At 40.8% G+C, this 17,401-nt stretch overlaps 1 protein-coding gene across 4 annotated transcripts in view; it reads right to left on the reverse strand.

The window, feature by feature from the left end:
• Window positions 1-17,401, reverse strand: part of MYO1B (myosin IB) — a 169,017-nt gene that overhangs the window by 67,419 nt on the left and 84,197 nt on the right. For all 4 annotated transcript variants that reach the window (XM_067549001.1, XM_067548999.1, XM_067549000.1 and 1 more), the window contains exons 5-7: window positions 10,754-10,858; window positions 7,425-7,471; window positions 2,354-2,417 (exon numbers count right to left, since the gene is read on the reverse strand). In XM_067549001.1, the coding sequence (XP_067405102.1) occupies window positions 2,354-2,417; window positions 7,425-7,471; window positions 10,754-10,858 (216 nt within the window). The remainder of the gene's footprint in view (window positions 1-2,353; window positions 2,418-7,424; window positions 7,472-10,753; window positions 10,859-17,401) is intronic.

Consider the following 17,401-nt stretch of genomic DNA (forward strand, 5'->3'; position numbering starts at 1 on the left):
TTTTTACAACCCTGAAGGGCCACCAGGCTCCGCCAGCAGCTCCCCTCCACTCCACTGCAGTCAGAGGGAAGGAGTTCAGGGACGAGGATCTCCCATCCCCCTGGCTGCAGCAGTGAAACTGTGTGCTCCACCTGGGTCCCTAGGCAGTGGTTCCCTTCTGCAGCAAGGGGGATGGGAGAACAGTGCTCCACTCCCCATGGCTCCAGCAGGAACCCCAGCACCTAGGGACTGAGGCGGCAAACTTTGCCGTGCTCCCTATTACAGCCGGGGGAGGGGAGCGCTGATCTCCCGTCCCCTTGGCTGCAGCAAGGAGCCTTCACCGGCAATGCGCTCTGTCTGGGTATTCAGGCAGCAGCTCCCTTCTTCAGCCAGTGGGAGGGGAGCCACAGGCCATACTGAAAGATTTTGGCCCACGGACCACAGGTTGGAAACCACTGCCACAGAGCATGTAACAGCATTAAAAATAGGGTTGATGATGCCCCCTCCTCCCCACTGAGATTTATAGAATTACTTAATAGTGTAGTTCAGGATTTTTCAAGCAAGGAGCTGCAGGCTTGAACTAACCACTCTGACCAGACAGTGTGGCACAATTAGAGTCTAATTTCTAAAAATACAAGCCAGAACTTCCACCATTCTATTTGCAACATTCACATAAGAAATATTTTGGCAATACAGGATCTGATCGAAAGCCCAATGAAATCTCTTTGACGTCACCGGATCAAGCTCTAGCTATAATATATTATTGTTGTAATTTAAGGAATATAAAAAAGACAGAGTGGTGATATAATTATCACAGGATGTAACAATGGACTAACGGTCAGAAAACGACAAGCGGTAGAATAACAACAAACTGATGGAAACTTCACATTACTTAAGTTTCTCTTTCAACTAAGTCATAGACAGAAAGAGGATTCTTAAAATTGACTTAAAACAGAATAAGTCCAACATCCTAAAAGAAGTCTTGATTTCCGGAGAAGTAATTTTTCAAGAAAGTGACATTTAAGATCCAACTAAATGTGATACAATTGTGGAAATTCACCCACAAATCAGAAGTTGTCAGCGACAGAAGACAAATTAACTTTAAATTATAGAGTCAGTTCAAATGAAGGATTTATAGGTAAGACAGATGTAGTATTAAATATTTTGAAATGCAGAACACTATTAGGAACAGATGGGAAAACACACCAATACTAAATAGTAACTTGCATCTAACATAGTGCTTCACAGACATACATTAACAGCACTGAAAGATGTACAGTTCAATAAGCATCTATATATTTCAGGGGCAGTGGACAGAAGTATCTCTCCTAGTATTTATACCACAGCCCTTGCTAACACTGACATCAACCCAAGAGCACAAGGGCTTAAAAACCACACTTTTCACAGGCTGCTTTGCATACACTAACATGCAAAGAAGTTGAAAAAGGGAAACAAAGAACTTCAGAACTATTGTATTGGCCTCCTTTTGGCAAGATGCAATATTTTTTATCAGAATAATTAGTCTGGCATTTTATAGACAAAACAGTTGAAAGTTCACATACAGTACTGAGATCAATTTATGTTTTGCATACAAAATATTTTGAATATTAGATGAAAAATAATACACAAAGCCTGAATGATAAAAATTGTGTCGTCTGTATTTAATTTTTGGTGAGTGCAACATTAAATAAACATAGCACCCATTGGCCTCAAATGTCTTTGTTGCAAAATTTCAAAGTAAATGGGTAATCACACTTTAAATAGCTATTGGTTTGGGTTTTATATTCCATTGTTTGTAATAAACTCTTCCAGGTACAGCCTTACCTGCAAGGGAAATCAAATTTGTCCTGTTCCCTTTTTGCTTTTTTATGCTCGATACAAAAAGGGTTTTTTTGTGCAGCTCCTTTATCGTTGTCAGCACAAACTAAAGACTGATTTTTTTAACAACTTCTCAACAATGGAGTGTTAGGTCTGATAAGAAAATGACCTATCTGGAATTTGACTACCACCACTCCTGTCTGCCACATCAGGTAACAGTTAAGTGAAACAACAGTCCTTAAAGCTCCCTCTCAGATAACTTCAAGGATGGGCAATATATGCTCCCATAAGCCACGTTTATGGACCCTTTAAACAATACTTTTTAATAGTTCTGGTCCTATTTTTTCAGATGCCTTTTTTACTTTGTTTTAGATACAATTCAGTGCCAAACAAAGAAAGAGTAACTAGAATTTTCCATCTCTATCACATAACGAAAACTGAATTCTAATTAAAACCAAGCACTATCTCATCATAACTCATCTCTCCTCTTTTTACTGCACAATCTGAATAGGAGAGTCCTTGAAATGTGTAAGTCAGTACCAAATGCAATACTCACAGTTACTTATAACTCCGCCGAGTGGATCGCCTTTGAAATCAAACTCAATATCCATATACTTTCCCTGAGGAAACAATGTATTTTAAGAATGTTAGATTTGCCTAAGGAAAACCATTCCAGACCTTTTAAAAGTTGCTTGGTCATTTTGATGTACTAAGAGAAAATCAGTTGCCTCTTTATGATGTGTGTATTTAAGTTATAACAAATAGTAAATAGGTCTAAGTAATAGTTTTTAAGATAATTGTATTATCCCAATTGGGGATTTTTATGGTAATAGTCTGTAATCAGTAAAGGCTGCCATTTTCTAACACAGGTTAATTGGCTTTTCAAGTTTGTAGAAAACAATTGTGATTGTTTTTTTAAGAGCCAAGGTCATTATGCAGTCTTGGTTGTAGTGAGATCACCACCTCCAAAAGGGATACTTAATGGATTTTAGGAAACTGATGGGACTACGGGGGTGTGAACTGCAGAGTGCACTAAAGTGCTGTGATCTAACTACCCCATGCGGATACTGGTGGCATGACTAAAAGGTACCTAGTTTGCGTTTACGTAATTCTCTTTCAAATGGGACTATGTTAACACGAACAACTCGAGGTTCCTTTTAGTTTGCTCCAACAGCATACACACTGGGCAGTTAGACTGCAATACTTTGGTGTACTCTACAGTTCACACCTGCGGAAAAATGTAGACATAGCCCAAGAAAATGACACTTGTTGCCTTTTAGGCATTACCATACCAAGTAGGTTGGGGAATTCAGAAATCTGTTTTTAGCTGTTCAGGGTTAATTATACTGTTAAGAACAGAACCTGTTCTGGGTGTGGGTTCTTCCAAGAGTGTGGATCAGAGCACTCATAGGTTATTACATCAATTTGTGATTACTGAGCAATAGGATAGGCTGTAGTTACAGAATAGATACAAGCTGTAGGCTAGGCTGATCTGTTATATGAATCTTGCCTTAATAAAGCTACAGCCTTTTCCCATTAAACTGTCTGCCTCATCACCCAGATCTTTGGGGCAAAGATTTGAGCAGCTTGTTACCACAAACTCAATTTAACTTTCAGCAGTAGAAGTGTAGTCCCTCTCCTTGACTTTAGTTTGACTTTTCCACATCATAGAAAATCATTTCATTCTATGCATTATTTTAATTTATGTGACAGGTGTTCAATTCAGTAACAGTTACTTTCAACAGCAAAAGCAAGCAATAGACCCTTATTGTTTATGAAGTCAACGACAGTACAGCTCTTGGGCAAACAGTTTAAGGATAATGCATTTTGGCAATAATTCAAACAAACTCCAAACACATTCACATATAATGGATCGTTCGCTTTCAGCTTCCCCCGGTGCTTATTTAATGGAGGATAGAGCCAATGAATTGAAAAGAAAGGTCCTGTGTTTATACATTTCCACTCATTTTACTTATGGCAACTTTGTCCACATCACAGAGCAACATAAAATTGAGTATCATATTACACTCCTTAAGCAAGGCCTTAAAGATACATTCTAATTTACTTGGTAAATTTGTCAGAAATGGATTAGAAGTCTAGTTAAACAGTAACAAGTAATTTTTTTCACCATGTTGACAGCTGTGTCAGAGAAGACAGAAGGGCATTTGTATTTTCTGGTTTGAAAAATTAATTCAAAACTAGTAAATTGTTTTTTTTCCCCAGAAATTATGTTTAGTTTTTAAGGTAATTCAATCAGAGAACAACAACATTTCCAATTACTGGGTCAGCAGTATGTTCCCCAAAGAGTTTTTTGCCTTGGATTTAAAAGCAAGGTCTGAAGAGAAAAAGACAACTGATCCCCCAAATTCACCCTTTTAACACTCCCTATCTCCTGTCTCTTCTTCCTCTCCGCCTTCCAGGTTTTATCCACTTCTACTCCTTTTCTTCTCCACACCACTTTTCATGTACCTTTCCTTCCCTACCCCAAATCCCTCCCAGAATACTCCAATATCCCCTCAACCTTGGACCTTGCCTCACTCCTGGGAACATCTTGTGACACTCTAGAGCTTACACTGCCTGAGATAAAAACCACTCTGTCCAATTCAGAAATAAACAAACAGGGTCAACCAGAGGAGCAAACTCAGCTGTGTGGAAGCAGCGTAAGAATCTCCCACCCAGCTACTGGGCAAGAGTTTGCGGGGGAGGCCTTCACCTGACAAAGCAGCAGTCCAGCCGAACTGTAGCCCTAAATTCTAGCCAGGTGGAGGACCACAGTATGAATGTGCCATACTAACCTACTTTGAGACCCAATTTAAAGCAGTAAAGATATTCTAATGCATTTCAACCCATTTCAAAGCCACATAGTTTCCCATTATTCTACTTCCAGTGTACGTTTTACTATGAAAAAGTACTTTTCAAATGCTACAGAAGGCTTTTAAACTTTAGAGAGCAGTCTACAGTAATCTTAAACAGATTGGTGAGCAAGTGACAAAGGGTACATCTACACTGCAATGTAAGCTCAGGATTAGTAGAACTTGAGTTAGCAGACCATAGGTTTGTTAACCTAGGATTTGAGTGTCTACACTCATTTGTAATCCCAGGTTAAGAAAGGTTGAATCCTGGGTCTCAACCTGGGGTTCCTGTGTCTAAATCCTCCAGGGTCTGAGCCCTGGGTTAGCGTGATTTTGTGTGTAGATGGAAGGGGGATTAGGCTCAAGCCTGAGTTTCAACCCTGGGCTTACACTACAGTGTAGACATACCATCTCTGTGGATTTCTACTTTCAGCTCTTAAGAGGAAAAATTTGGAGATGGGTATTCATCTTTTGGGTCCCCCAAACATTCAGTTCCAGTTTATTAGTAGCAATTACATTTTTTACCAATTGCCAGCTCCTATACAGTTTCACATTCAGTTTTATGCTGAAATCTTTCCTCAACAAGGTATCTGACTTGCACAATACAAATCCACTAACAGAAAATCAGAATAGCTAACATGATAAATGTTTGTAGCAAAACTGAAGAAACTTCATGCCAGCAAAATGAATCTGGATAAAAGATGCAGAATTATTGGGAGAAGTGAAGGAAAAGAAAGGAAAGGAAGGACATGATATCATGCAGTGATTAACTTACTAAATAGCACAATGCTCCTTGTCACGTGACCATTCAGGCAGCCAGCTGTGTCAGGAATAGCATCAAATCTAGCTGAGGTGTAATTATGTTTTCGTCCAGCCAGATGAGAGGCAACTCTCAAATTTAGCTCCCTCTTGCGTATTTTGGTTTTCAGTCTAATTTTATGTTAAAGTCAGAAAGCAACAAAATCTCTTGCCAGGAGACTAAATGCTTTTTTAGAACAGGGGTCACAACTAATCATGAATTAAGCAATTATTCAGAAGGGAGAGGTGAAAAGTTCTATTGGATGAAACGAAACATTAAATGCTGTATATCACTGAGATTCTCCAAGCATTGTGGCTGGTTTCAGAAGTAGTGATATCACAAAAAAGTTTTCCGTTCAAACAACACGGTCATTGATTTCTTACAAGAAAAGCTTTCCATGTAAGATGAAAAAGAAAGGCTGTCCAACACCCTCTCTCGTTTTGGAATTCAAGTTCAGCCTTGTAACAATGTCATGAAAATTTACCAATTCTTGCAAAAAGTATATATTTGCCCCTCCTCTAATGCTGAAGATGATAAAAAACCTTTTTAATCCTGCATTACTACTACTTGCCTGGACAAGCAAAGGAATACACTCTGATTCAGTCTTCACAAACATAAGCAGGCAAGAGAAAAAAGGTCCTCCCTACATATTGGGATAAACCCTCCCATTTACTTTGGAAGGAGTCTGGATGGAAGAATGATTTCCACTTATAGTTACAAGAACAAAGTTTTTAAACAATTCTTTGTTTTGCCAGAGTTGAATATCCAACTCATCTTTTCCTCATCTCCCTATTCCATTTTTTTTCTCCTATTGATTGAGGCAGTAAGATACAACAAACATGGAATCTTAAAATAAACACATTAAAAACCTACCCTATTTATGCACAAATAATTGTGGAGCTAATTATTACCACCCACTGCAGTCAGTATGACTACTGTATATCTCTTTCTACATAATGTAGCTGTATTTTCATCTACAGAATAGAAAGATCAATGATATAACAAGAGTAACTACAACTCTGAAAACAGTCATTTCTGTCTACAGGTCTGAGCTAACAGAAAATATCTGTTTTCTTGGCAGTGCCAGTTCCAAATTATCACAGATCTAACTCCTATGGGGTGTGTGTGATGGTTTATAGCATTCAGCAGAAATGTTGGTCTTTTAATAGTCATTGTACTTAAACAGTTCCAGAGGTGAAAGGTGCAGGTGGAGGAAGATCTCTTATCCAAGCGATCCCTCTGCCTCTGCTCAAAGCAACTAAATGACTCTCCTATCCCTGATAAAAAGGGTATTTGGGGATCGCTGGTTATATCTACACAGCTGAACACACAGGAGCTCTGCTTAAGCTAGTGTGCTAAAAACAGCAGCATGGCTAAGGTGGCATGGGCAGCAGCAGCTCAGGTTAGCCTCAGATGGGATTTTAAGTGGGCCTCTTCCATCTGGCATACAGCTTGATTCTAAAAGTAAGCTAGACAGTGCTTTACTCACTTGCTACAAAGGCCTTAGATATTCTGGGAGGTGACTGAAGCACTCGTTTTCTCCTCAGAATTGGGATTAACCTCCACAGCTACAAGCCCCTGCATTTTGGAGAAGCGGTTGGGGTAAATTTTAAAAGCATGCTGTGAAGCAGTACAGAAAGGATCTACATTGGCTAGGAGAAATTCTATGTCCTGTGTTAAGGAGAAGGTTGGATGTTATTTAAGAAAATACCAATATATTCTAACAATTTTAAGACATGGCAAAACTTGGTATGGAACAAGTTGACACTGTCCACAAATGTTTTCCTAATGAATACAGACTTTAAAAAAATGTACTGCAGATGAGCAATAATGACTACTAGAACATCTGTTCCAGAATGCACAATACTGCCCAGACATCTGTAACTACATAAAAATCTACCACACACTAACCTTTGATAGGAATTATTTCCTTTTCACTATATGTGTGGTATTCTGTGCCTTGTATATATACTTACAAATCTAGAGGAGTTGTCATTTCTTACAGTTTTGGCATTTCCAAAAGCTGGTAGGAAAGAAGAAAAAAATAAATGAAACATGGTAAAACATTTAAATTCTAAAAAACAAGTCATGGCAGTGGAACTGTATGTTATGCAAAAGGAAACAAATAAATTGATGCCTTATGGAGAACAATGTGCTGTCTTGTGTTTGAGACATCACTATCAGCTGCTGAAGATGGGCTTATGATGTGACAAATGAAAGCTGAAAACATCTGATGTGCAGATGAATCCTAAACAAGAAAGATTTTGGGTTGACCAAAAAAAAAAAAACCCAGGCAAATAAGTGTTATAAAGTGAAATTATGTAAAGGCAGAATTGCATCTAGACTGAATGTATCCCAGATCCTCATGATGTTTCAGCTCTTTTATGAAGATATTACTGCCAAGAAAAGCTATAGATTTAGCAAATAGGAAATGTAGCTGATTCCTCTTTTGGAAAATTTCAGTAGAAAGACATTAGTTTATTAGCTACCAAAACTGAAACCTAAGAACCTGGTAGCAATGAGACATTAGGCCAAAAACTTGCCATACATAGAGGATGGAAGGAGACTAAAGCCATGGCTACATAAGAATGCTGCACTGGTTTAGTTTAAAAGGTGCAATTTTAAGATGATTTAATTAAATCAGTGTAGACACTTATTTTGGCTAAAGGATGACTTATTTCAGCTTAATTTAAATCAGTTCCTAATTGACAAACAAAACTGAAATAAACCAGCTTTAAAAAGGAAATAAGAGTGTCCAAAGAGCCCTTTGCATTGGTTTAGGTCACATTAGTTAAATTGGTGCAACTTCCCTGTTTACCGAAGGCTTCAGAGGAGAACCTCCACACTGCTTTAGGCCTGGTCTTCACTTAAAAGTTAGATCAACATAGCAACTGTGCCAGGGGTGTTGAAAAATCCACACCTCCCAAGTGCCACAGCATACTGACCTAGTCCCACTGCAGACACAGCTAGGTCAAGGGGGAAATGCTTCTGTCAACTTAGCTACCATTGCTCGAGGAAGTTGAGTTCCTCCAGCAACAGAAAAACCCCTTCCCCTTTGCTGTAGGAAGCATCTATGCTACGGCAATACAGCAGCATAGCTACAGTACCACAGCTGTGTCACTGTTGCAAGAACAGTGTAGGCATGGCCCTAGTCTGTCCTGGGCCTGCTTTGTTTGTATAAAAACATGTGTTTGGGATTTGAAAAGCAGTTGAGTTTGAATTTTTCTAATAATAAGAGAGAGCGAAGAAAATAAAAGCTTTCCCAGTACTAAGTTCTACATAGTTGTTGAACTATGCCTGGCAACTACCAGCCTACAACATGAAGTTAAAATAAACACTAGGGCAAGTTAAAGATTTGGATTTTATACGATAAAGCTGTGTTTGTCAAATGGGACCATGTCCCTCACTATTATGAAATACAGTGCTCATGCTCATTGCAGAAGGCTTTCAGCTACTTGTCACAAAACATATATCTATATTTTCAGTGCTCAAGTGAAGTTGACACTTTGGTGGGTGGAAAACTATACATTTCTCAGCTTTAACAAATTTGCATGGAGAGACTATTCTGGGTCAAAGAACTGGAACCAAAAGACAATTTGTTGATATTGAAGGCCAGGGATAAGTGATAGAATTGTTTAAAAAACTTTATACAGTGCAATAAGTCACATTTTCAACAACCATATCATTAAATACAGCGCTAAACACGAGTCTCATTATAACCAGGCACAGAACTAAAACACAAATGTTCCATTATGAAGTGTTTGAGACAGTTTTCTCCTAAATTCACTGTTTCTCATGTTAATTTACAGTAGCAGCTATAGTTAAAAACAGACCATTCCCATAAGATAACTTATGCAAACATATTTCTGCCATTTTCTTGCATTACATCTTAGTTCAAATACAACTGCACAGAATCTGATCTAAGATGCACAATTTGCATAAAAAACAAGCATCAGCTGTACTTTGTCATAGTATCATTACTGCTAAACAAGGGACAATATGGTGTCGCTTTTCTCCTGTTGGTATGCAACTAAAAACTGGACTGCACAGCAACAGGTAGTATAAATAGTTTTAAATGCTAAAAAGTAGTAAGGAGTGAACCATACACACTGTGATCATAGAACATCATACTTTAAATCAAGGTTTCCCAAACTGCATGTCCTGACCCACCAAAGGAGATGGATAGCTAACACAGGTGGTACCAGATACTGTTTCAGCAGCATCAACAGGGCAATTGCATGGTAAACTGACAGATCCTGCCTGTGATAGGACATTGCAACTGGCTCTCTCTCGTCAGGAAAACACAGCAAATTTTGCCTGTCTTTGGGAAACTATTCAGCTTTTGGTAACAGACCTTTGAAAGTTCCCAGCCTGATTTTGTGCACATCTCAAGTTTCTCTTTGATAGCAGTAAACAAAATGAATAGTAATTTTCTGGCAATCGAAAATAACTTCAGACTGCATTTCCCCCATTCAGCCTTATGTGGAACTTTTTCCAATCAGCAAGACAATTCAACGTGAGGGATGAACTTGTGTGAGCATAACATATAGTACCTTCTTTATAGCTCATTTCTGCTTCTTGAAACTATATCTTTATGATTACATTTACTAAATTTTACCACTCCAGCCCACATCCATGACACTGTCTCGCAGCACATTTTCCATTCCCCTCCCATAGTGAGTTTTATGTCCCCTTCCCTCCTTTATAGAAAAAGACACGCAAATTGAAGTAATGTCCCAATACATAAAATCCCTCTGTTTGCAAAAGTCTGATGGACATGGGATTGTTACATAGTAATTTAAGAATATTGAGGTGAAATAACATGAACTCTGCATGTGACCTGATCAGCAAGGTTAAGTAGTTGTATATTGGATTATAACACTTTTCTGTATGAATGTCTTGTTCTATCTTAATAGGGGGCTGTGGGAAGAACTAGCAGGTAATGAATCCAGATAAGCAGACTGCAGGTTCTGAACAAAGTTAGACCTACTGAGGTAATCACAGTTGACATTCTCCTGACTGGCTTCCCTCCTAAAAACCCACTCTTTCAGTCTTGCCAATAAGCAGATCAATTTAAACAAAAATAGTTTTATTTTAAAAGAACCTTCTATAGCTGAATAATTGTAAGGCCTTATTACTGTAATCCTATAAAGCACCAACTATGCGTTGGGATCCTGTGTAAGTAAATAACAATGGTTCAAATCTTTGCACTAGTGGTAGATTCCATTTGCAAAACCAGCTGACCTGATAGGATGATGCAGTACAGGAAGCAGAGTGTTCTCTACATTTATTACTAGATTCTTACCTTCAAGCACTGGATTTGACTGTAAAAGTTGTTCTTTTACTTGATTAACTTCTGCGCCTTTTCCACAAACAGCTGCTACATAAGACATGACAAGCTTGCTGGCCTCTGTGGGGTGAAGATCAGATGATAAAAAAATCAAAGTGAGAAATGGTCCCAAAACTGACAAATAGTTTCTTTATTATGGAGACTTGTATTCTTTTACATTTTCATTATTCTAGGGGGATTTAAAGACCTCAATTTTCCTCCACATATTTGTATCTTCTTGATATTAAGTAAGGCCCTGATCCTATGATGAGCCCCAGGCACTCAGACCCATGTGTGCACATTGAGACCTATTGATTTCAATGGCCTGGAACATTTAGGACTCAAGCAAAACGATGCAGCATGCCAGTGAAGCAAGCATATATAGGTGATTTTCCATTAAGCTTGAGCAAAAGTGACTCAACAAACTAACATTATGATTTTACTCATGTTAAGCTACTGACAATGGGCCTTAACATTGCAAAATGCAAAAGCCAAATAAAACTACTAAATCAATCTATCTGTAATTAGATTTAGTAGTTTTATTTGGCTTTTGCACATATATTTGTGTGCAATTTATATATATAAACATACAACATATCACGCGTAACATAACTGTTGCTATAAAAGTCTAAATAAGTAATTAATGCAGTCTATTAAAATAGATTACAGAATATGAACCATTACTTTAGTCAATGAACATAATTTCAGTGTGTTAATTTTAACAAATACAAGTTTGAACAAGATCTGAAATTGTTAAAATCCCAGTTATGTACATATCAAGTCAGTGTCAATGACCCATCTAGATAATATTAATAAAGAGTACATAAAACAAATACTGGGATCTTATGATAATATTGTTTAGCACAGAGCACAGCTGTGACAGGAGCTGAGCAAGTAGGGTTTAAAACAAGGTCTGTAGTGTTTAATGTGATGCAAGATTGCCCAATTTGGGGTAATTGACAGGATATGTATTAATACAGCTTTAAAAATGCAACATAATTATAACAGCTGAAATCCCACTCAAAGCAATACAATGATAATAAAAACCTATTTACTTTCTGCGTTCAGAGATCTGGTATATATTTAAGGGTCTGATTTCAGCAAAGAACTAACAAACAAATGGTTATGCCTTGAATTTTGATTCTCTTCCATTTAAGCAAAATTTGCTTAATATTAAACTGGCTCTTTTTGTCCTTCAGTTGAATTCAGCAAACGGGCACAAAGAGGTATGGGCAGGCCTGTGCCCTAGGCCTCAACTGCTGGAGTACAGCAGAATCTCAACTTTCATTTTTACAAAAGTTCCCAGCCCTCACCATTGCAAAGAAAAGCTTGAAAATGGCACCCAAGTCAAACCAATGTAGTGATGCCTGCCCAAGTCTGCAGACAACCTGAAATAATAGCTCTTTCAATAAGGCATCATTTACAAGAGCCACTGCTCCGGTGGACCCTGCCAACACCACCACAACAGACAAAAGTACTGAGAAAGGGGAGGTTGGGGGGAGGGCGGGAGAGGGACACGCAGTTACTGTAGAGGGAGAGGACAGCAACTGCCACCACCCCACCCTCTGCAGTACGGGAGCAAGGTTCTAGCAGATGGACAGTTACACAGTCTGCATAGGCCCCAGATTGCTTTAAAAAGGTCTTGCAAACATGTAATATTTCAAGAAGTAGCCGTGTAAGATAAAATCATTCACAAAATTCTTCAGGATTTTGGGCTATTTGGAGTATTTTTAATATGCTAAGGAAGAGCAAGGCCATTTCCTCTTCATACACACACAGCAAAAAAAAAAAAAAAAAAAGCTCATTTTCCTGAGTATCTTCCCCATTACACCTGATATGGATAGGCAAATAGATTAGAGCAAAAATAAGAACTGACTTGAATCTCTGACAGTCAACAAAATTCAGGTACATTTTTTAAAAATTTACATGCATCTGCACATCCTTCTTTCAGATTGGAATAAAAAACAGAAGTACCAAAATACATGAAAAGTTATTCTCTTGGTCTCATATTCCAGTCTGCCTCAGCCCAACATGTAACAGAAACATACTGAGACTTCCAGCCAGATTTCTAATCAAAGGAGTCTGGATAATTTTGAATATGCAGCCAAACTTTTACGTTATTTCAATTTCAAATATGAGAAAAGCCTATGCAAGTCTCCAGGTACCTTTGACAGATTAGAAATATTAGGACAAAAGCAGCAGTAGCAAAACATCCTCTTTGTATAAGAAAATGCAGTCTATAAATCCAAGAATATTTCCACACCTTGCGGAAACCCATAAGAACTCTGTCAGAGCAAATACTCCTGTTGGCTCAAATATTCTTCTCACAGAGATCTCAGAAAGGATAAGACATCTGCAACACAATCTTGTCTACAAACTCTCAAGTCCACAAGCCAGATGACAACCTCATTATCAACGGTATGAAAGGCATCTGATAGATCTAATAATATCAGCATGATCACTACCAGGAGATAATCAACCATGGCCAACAGTTTCAGTGCCATAAACAGGACTGAACCCAGCTTGAAATGGGACAGAAAGACCTATCGCATCTATATACTGAGAGTTGCCTAGCCACACCCTTCTCCAAATCATAACTAAAAATGAAAGACAATATCACCATCAAGTGATGGTTTCTTGAGCAAAAATTGAACAAATCTTTTCAGTGTTACATGTCAACTTCATATCAATACATCTTATGCATTGGGAAGTCCAGTTTTGGGCCCCCCACTACAAAAAGGATGTGGACAAGTTGGAGACAGTCCAGCGGAGGGCAACAAAAATGATTAGAGGGCTGGAGCACAAGATTTATGAGGAGAGGCCGAGGGAATTAGGCTTATTTAGTCTGCAAAAGAGAAGAATGAGGGGGGGATTTGATAGGAGCCTTTAACTACCTGAAAGGGGTTCCAGGGAGGATGGAGCTAGGCTGTTGTTAATGGTAGTAGATAACAGAACAAGGAGCAATGGTCTCAAGTTGCAGTGGGGGAGGTCTAAGTTGGATATTAGGAAAACGTTTTTCACTAGGAGGGTGGTGAAGCTCTGGAATGGGTTACCTAGGGAAGTGGTGGAATCTCCATCTTTAGAGGTTTTTAAGCTGTGGCTTGACAAAGCCCTGGCTGGGATGCTTTAGCTGATGTTAGTCCTGCTTTGAGCAGAGGGTTGGACTAGATGCCCTCCTGAGGTCCCTCCCAACACTAATCTTCAATGATTCTATAAGTGCAACCCTATGGGAGGTGAAAGCAATCTGCCTGTTCATTTAACTACAATTATTTCCGCCCCCCCCCCCCCAACCTAAAGAAAGGGTGATTAAAGAGTTGTCTTAATGCAGTAATATAGATCTGACTGTCAGAAAATGCGTGAGCAGCAATGGCTGATACGCTAAGGGATAATCGTGGATTTAAATCTAGATTTGCAGTCTGACCTCATGTTTGGACGTTAAATGGAACAATGTTATATTTCTACACTGAAGTTCTTAAGAGTCTCATCAACCTTGGGCTCCAATTTCCTTCCCCAGTGAGCGGGGTGGGTGGAATGCTTGAAATCTTTCTGCGTAAAGAAGGGTTTTGGCAGCTAGACCAATAATAGGCTGAGGTGGGACACTAGAGTTGGAGCCTCACGCCCATCTGACAACAAGGATCCCTCAGTGCCGAAGGAGCAATTTTCAGTGGAACAGTAGAAGGGGAATGTACACAAGAAAAGGAAAAATGTCAGGCCTTTCTGTGGAGACTAAAGTTCTGTGTGTCTCTCTCTGTTTATAAAACACCCATTTTCATGGTACAAAGGCAGTAGCAAGGCATTAGAAATTATTGTGTCCCGTTTTATCTGGCCAGTTTAAAAAAAACATCACAAAAACAAGTTAAGGGTTGTTTCAGGTATTACGCTTGCCTCCCAAATCTCCTCAGCCAACCAGTGTTTCTCCTTGCCCTGTTGGGTTAGAGACGTGCAAAAACAACAGGGGAAAACTATGAAATCAGCTACACACACAGTGTTGCTGAAAGCACAAAATAAACAACAAAAAAAACACTCTTCTCTTTCAGTTATAGTCGTCCAAGGATCCAAACAAAACAGCAGGTAAGAAATTTCAGAGAAGCATGATTTTTAGTTGGCAGCATCCCCTAAAGGATCAAAGCTAGTTTTAAACTGGACAGTAGTTGTGAGAAAATGGAAGATCTTTACCATGGATCAAAGGCTCCTAATGGGGTTGAGGCAAGCAGGCTGATGTGAAGCAGTGAAATAAGAGACTATTCTCCTGGTAAAGCAGGCTTAAATGTTTCTTAGCTATCTGATCGGACAAATCTCCCCAAACAGTTCAAATTCTTTGGGAAGAGCTACTCAAGCATTGAATGAAACAAGCATTGAAGCAGCAAATAAGTGAATGTATCATAATTTAGGGTAAGTGTACACTTTCTGATGACATCAGGATAAATCCAGGGCAGAAGAAAAAAGCTATCAGAGTGAGAAAATCATGCAAATTCTGTAAATTACCACCTGGTATTTCTTTTATTTGGAACTCTGGGTTAATGTGCAAAACTGAGCCAATAAAGCACAGCACACTGAATCAATATTTAATTCTGAACCTTGGATAGCCTTGTATTTTAATCCTGAAAAAACAGTAACTGATGTTCTTCGAGATGTGTTGCTCATGTCCATTCCACTCTAGGGGAGTGCATGCCTCCATGCACAGCTACCGGAACTTTTTTCCCCTTAGCAGATCCTGTAGTGCTGGCTCCGGCACCCCCTGGAGTCCCACGCACATGCAGCGGAATATGAGGCACTGCCGGCCCTACGCCCCTCTCAGTCCCTTCTTTCTGCCAACTCCGGTGGCGGGGACAGGGGGTGGATTGTGCAATGGCCATGACCACCACTTGAAGAATGTCAGCTACTGGTAAGTAACCTTTTCTTCTTCTTCGAGTGACTGCTCATGTCCATTCCACTATAGGTGACTAACAAGCAGTACCTTGGAGGTGGGCCGGAGTTAGCAGTGAGCTGCCTGCAGCCCAGCTTTGCTGAAGTCCATGTCTTCCCGTGCCCGTTGGACAGAGGCGTGGTGGGACATGAAGGTATGTACTGCCGGCCTGGTAGCTGCTCTGCAGATACCCTGTCCTGGCACTTCCGCTAGGAAGGCTGAAGATGGAGCTTGAGCTCCGTTGAGTGAGCTGTGGTGGCATCCGGAAGCGGCACCTTCACCTGCTCGTAGCCAAACGCGATGCAGGAAGTTATTCACAAGGAAAATGCGCCAGGTGGAGACCGGTGAACCTTTCATCCGGTCAGCTGCTGCGCCAAAGAGCTGCATCGCTCACCGGAACGGCCTCGTACATCTAATGCAGAACCCAGGGTCCCTCTCACATTTTTAGCGAGTACCACCGTCTCCTCTCCTCCGAACAGTGTGATTCGGGGAAACCTAGGGAGTATATATGATTGGTCACAATGAAACTGGGCAACCACCTTGGGCCAGAAAGTCTAGTGCAGTCTCAACTGAATCTTATCTTATAAACTACAGTATGAAAGGGGAACTCCAAGGTCAGAGCCCTGATCCTGGAGACCTTCCTTGTCGAGGGAAACCACCCCGGGAAGGCCACCTTCCCGGAAGGCTGGAGTAGAGGGCATGACGCCGTGGGTTCCAGGTGGGGGGAGGGGGCAGCTCTGTGGGCCAGGAAAGGACCGGGTCAAGATGCGAGGGAGGCACTGGGTTGTGGGCCTACAGATAGGGCCTTCCACCCCCTTCCGGGACCAAATCGACATCAGACAGGAGAGCCGCAGTCCCCCTCCCAGTGACTGATGGAAGGCTGATATGGCTGCTAGGTGAGCCTTCAGGGAGACCAGAGCCAGTCCCTGGAGCTTTAACTGTGGCAAGTGTTTCCCGGATCGCCTGGCAAGAGGCTGGTCAGAATATCCTGGGACTCCTCCCGGCAGGCAACAGCCACTTCCACTTAACCCGGTACACGACCTGCGTGGAGGGCTCCTGCTACCCAGCAGGACTCACTGGACTTGTCCTGAGCGGCTAGCTCGTCACCTCTCGGCCATCACTCCATCACTCCCTGAGGTGTCAAGGGTCCAGGTCTGGGTACCTCAGGTGACCACGATCCTGGGAGCTGGGATCGCACTGACTCAGAGGCTCCTGAGGCAGGCGACCGAGAAGTCCAGCAGTATGCTGAACCCATGCTGGCGTGGCCAGGCCGGGACAGTCGAGATGGCATCTGTTTAACCTCTCCTCATCTTTAGCAGGACTGTATGCAGGAGGGGAAAGGCGGGAAAGTGAATATGAAGCTCTCTAACTGCTACAGACAGACAGCATTGGCGATTGCCCCCGCCCCTTGACCATGGAGAGAGCAGCACTGTGGACACCTCATGCTCCAGTCCGATACGGACAGATTCCCCTTGGGTGCAGGCCCCCGTGACATATCAGCTGTCTGCAACATTTGGCTGTTGTCACAGGGTATTTGTGCAGGTGGGCCATCCTGAGGGACACTGTCTCACAGTGTCTGGGGCAAGAAGGTCTGGTTCCGGAGCAACTGGTCACGGCGATGCATTCCACAGGCTGCACGTGAGCTAACGTGAACTTTTGTGTGTTTACCAGCAGGACCCACCAGCCGCAAGTGGTGCCTGACCAGCTCACACTGCTCT

This window comes from Emydura macquarii, unplaced genomic scaffold, assembly GCF_026122565.2.
Source record: "Emydura macquarii macquarii isolate MOO-44397 ecotype Brisbane River unplaced genomic scaffold, CSIRO-AGI_Emac_v2 contig_1253, whole genome shotgun sequence".
NCBI lineage: Eukaryota > Metazoa > Chordata > Testudines > Chelidae > Emydura > Emydura macquarii.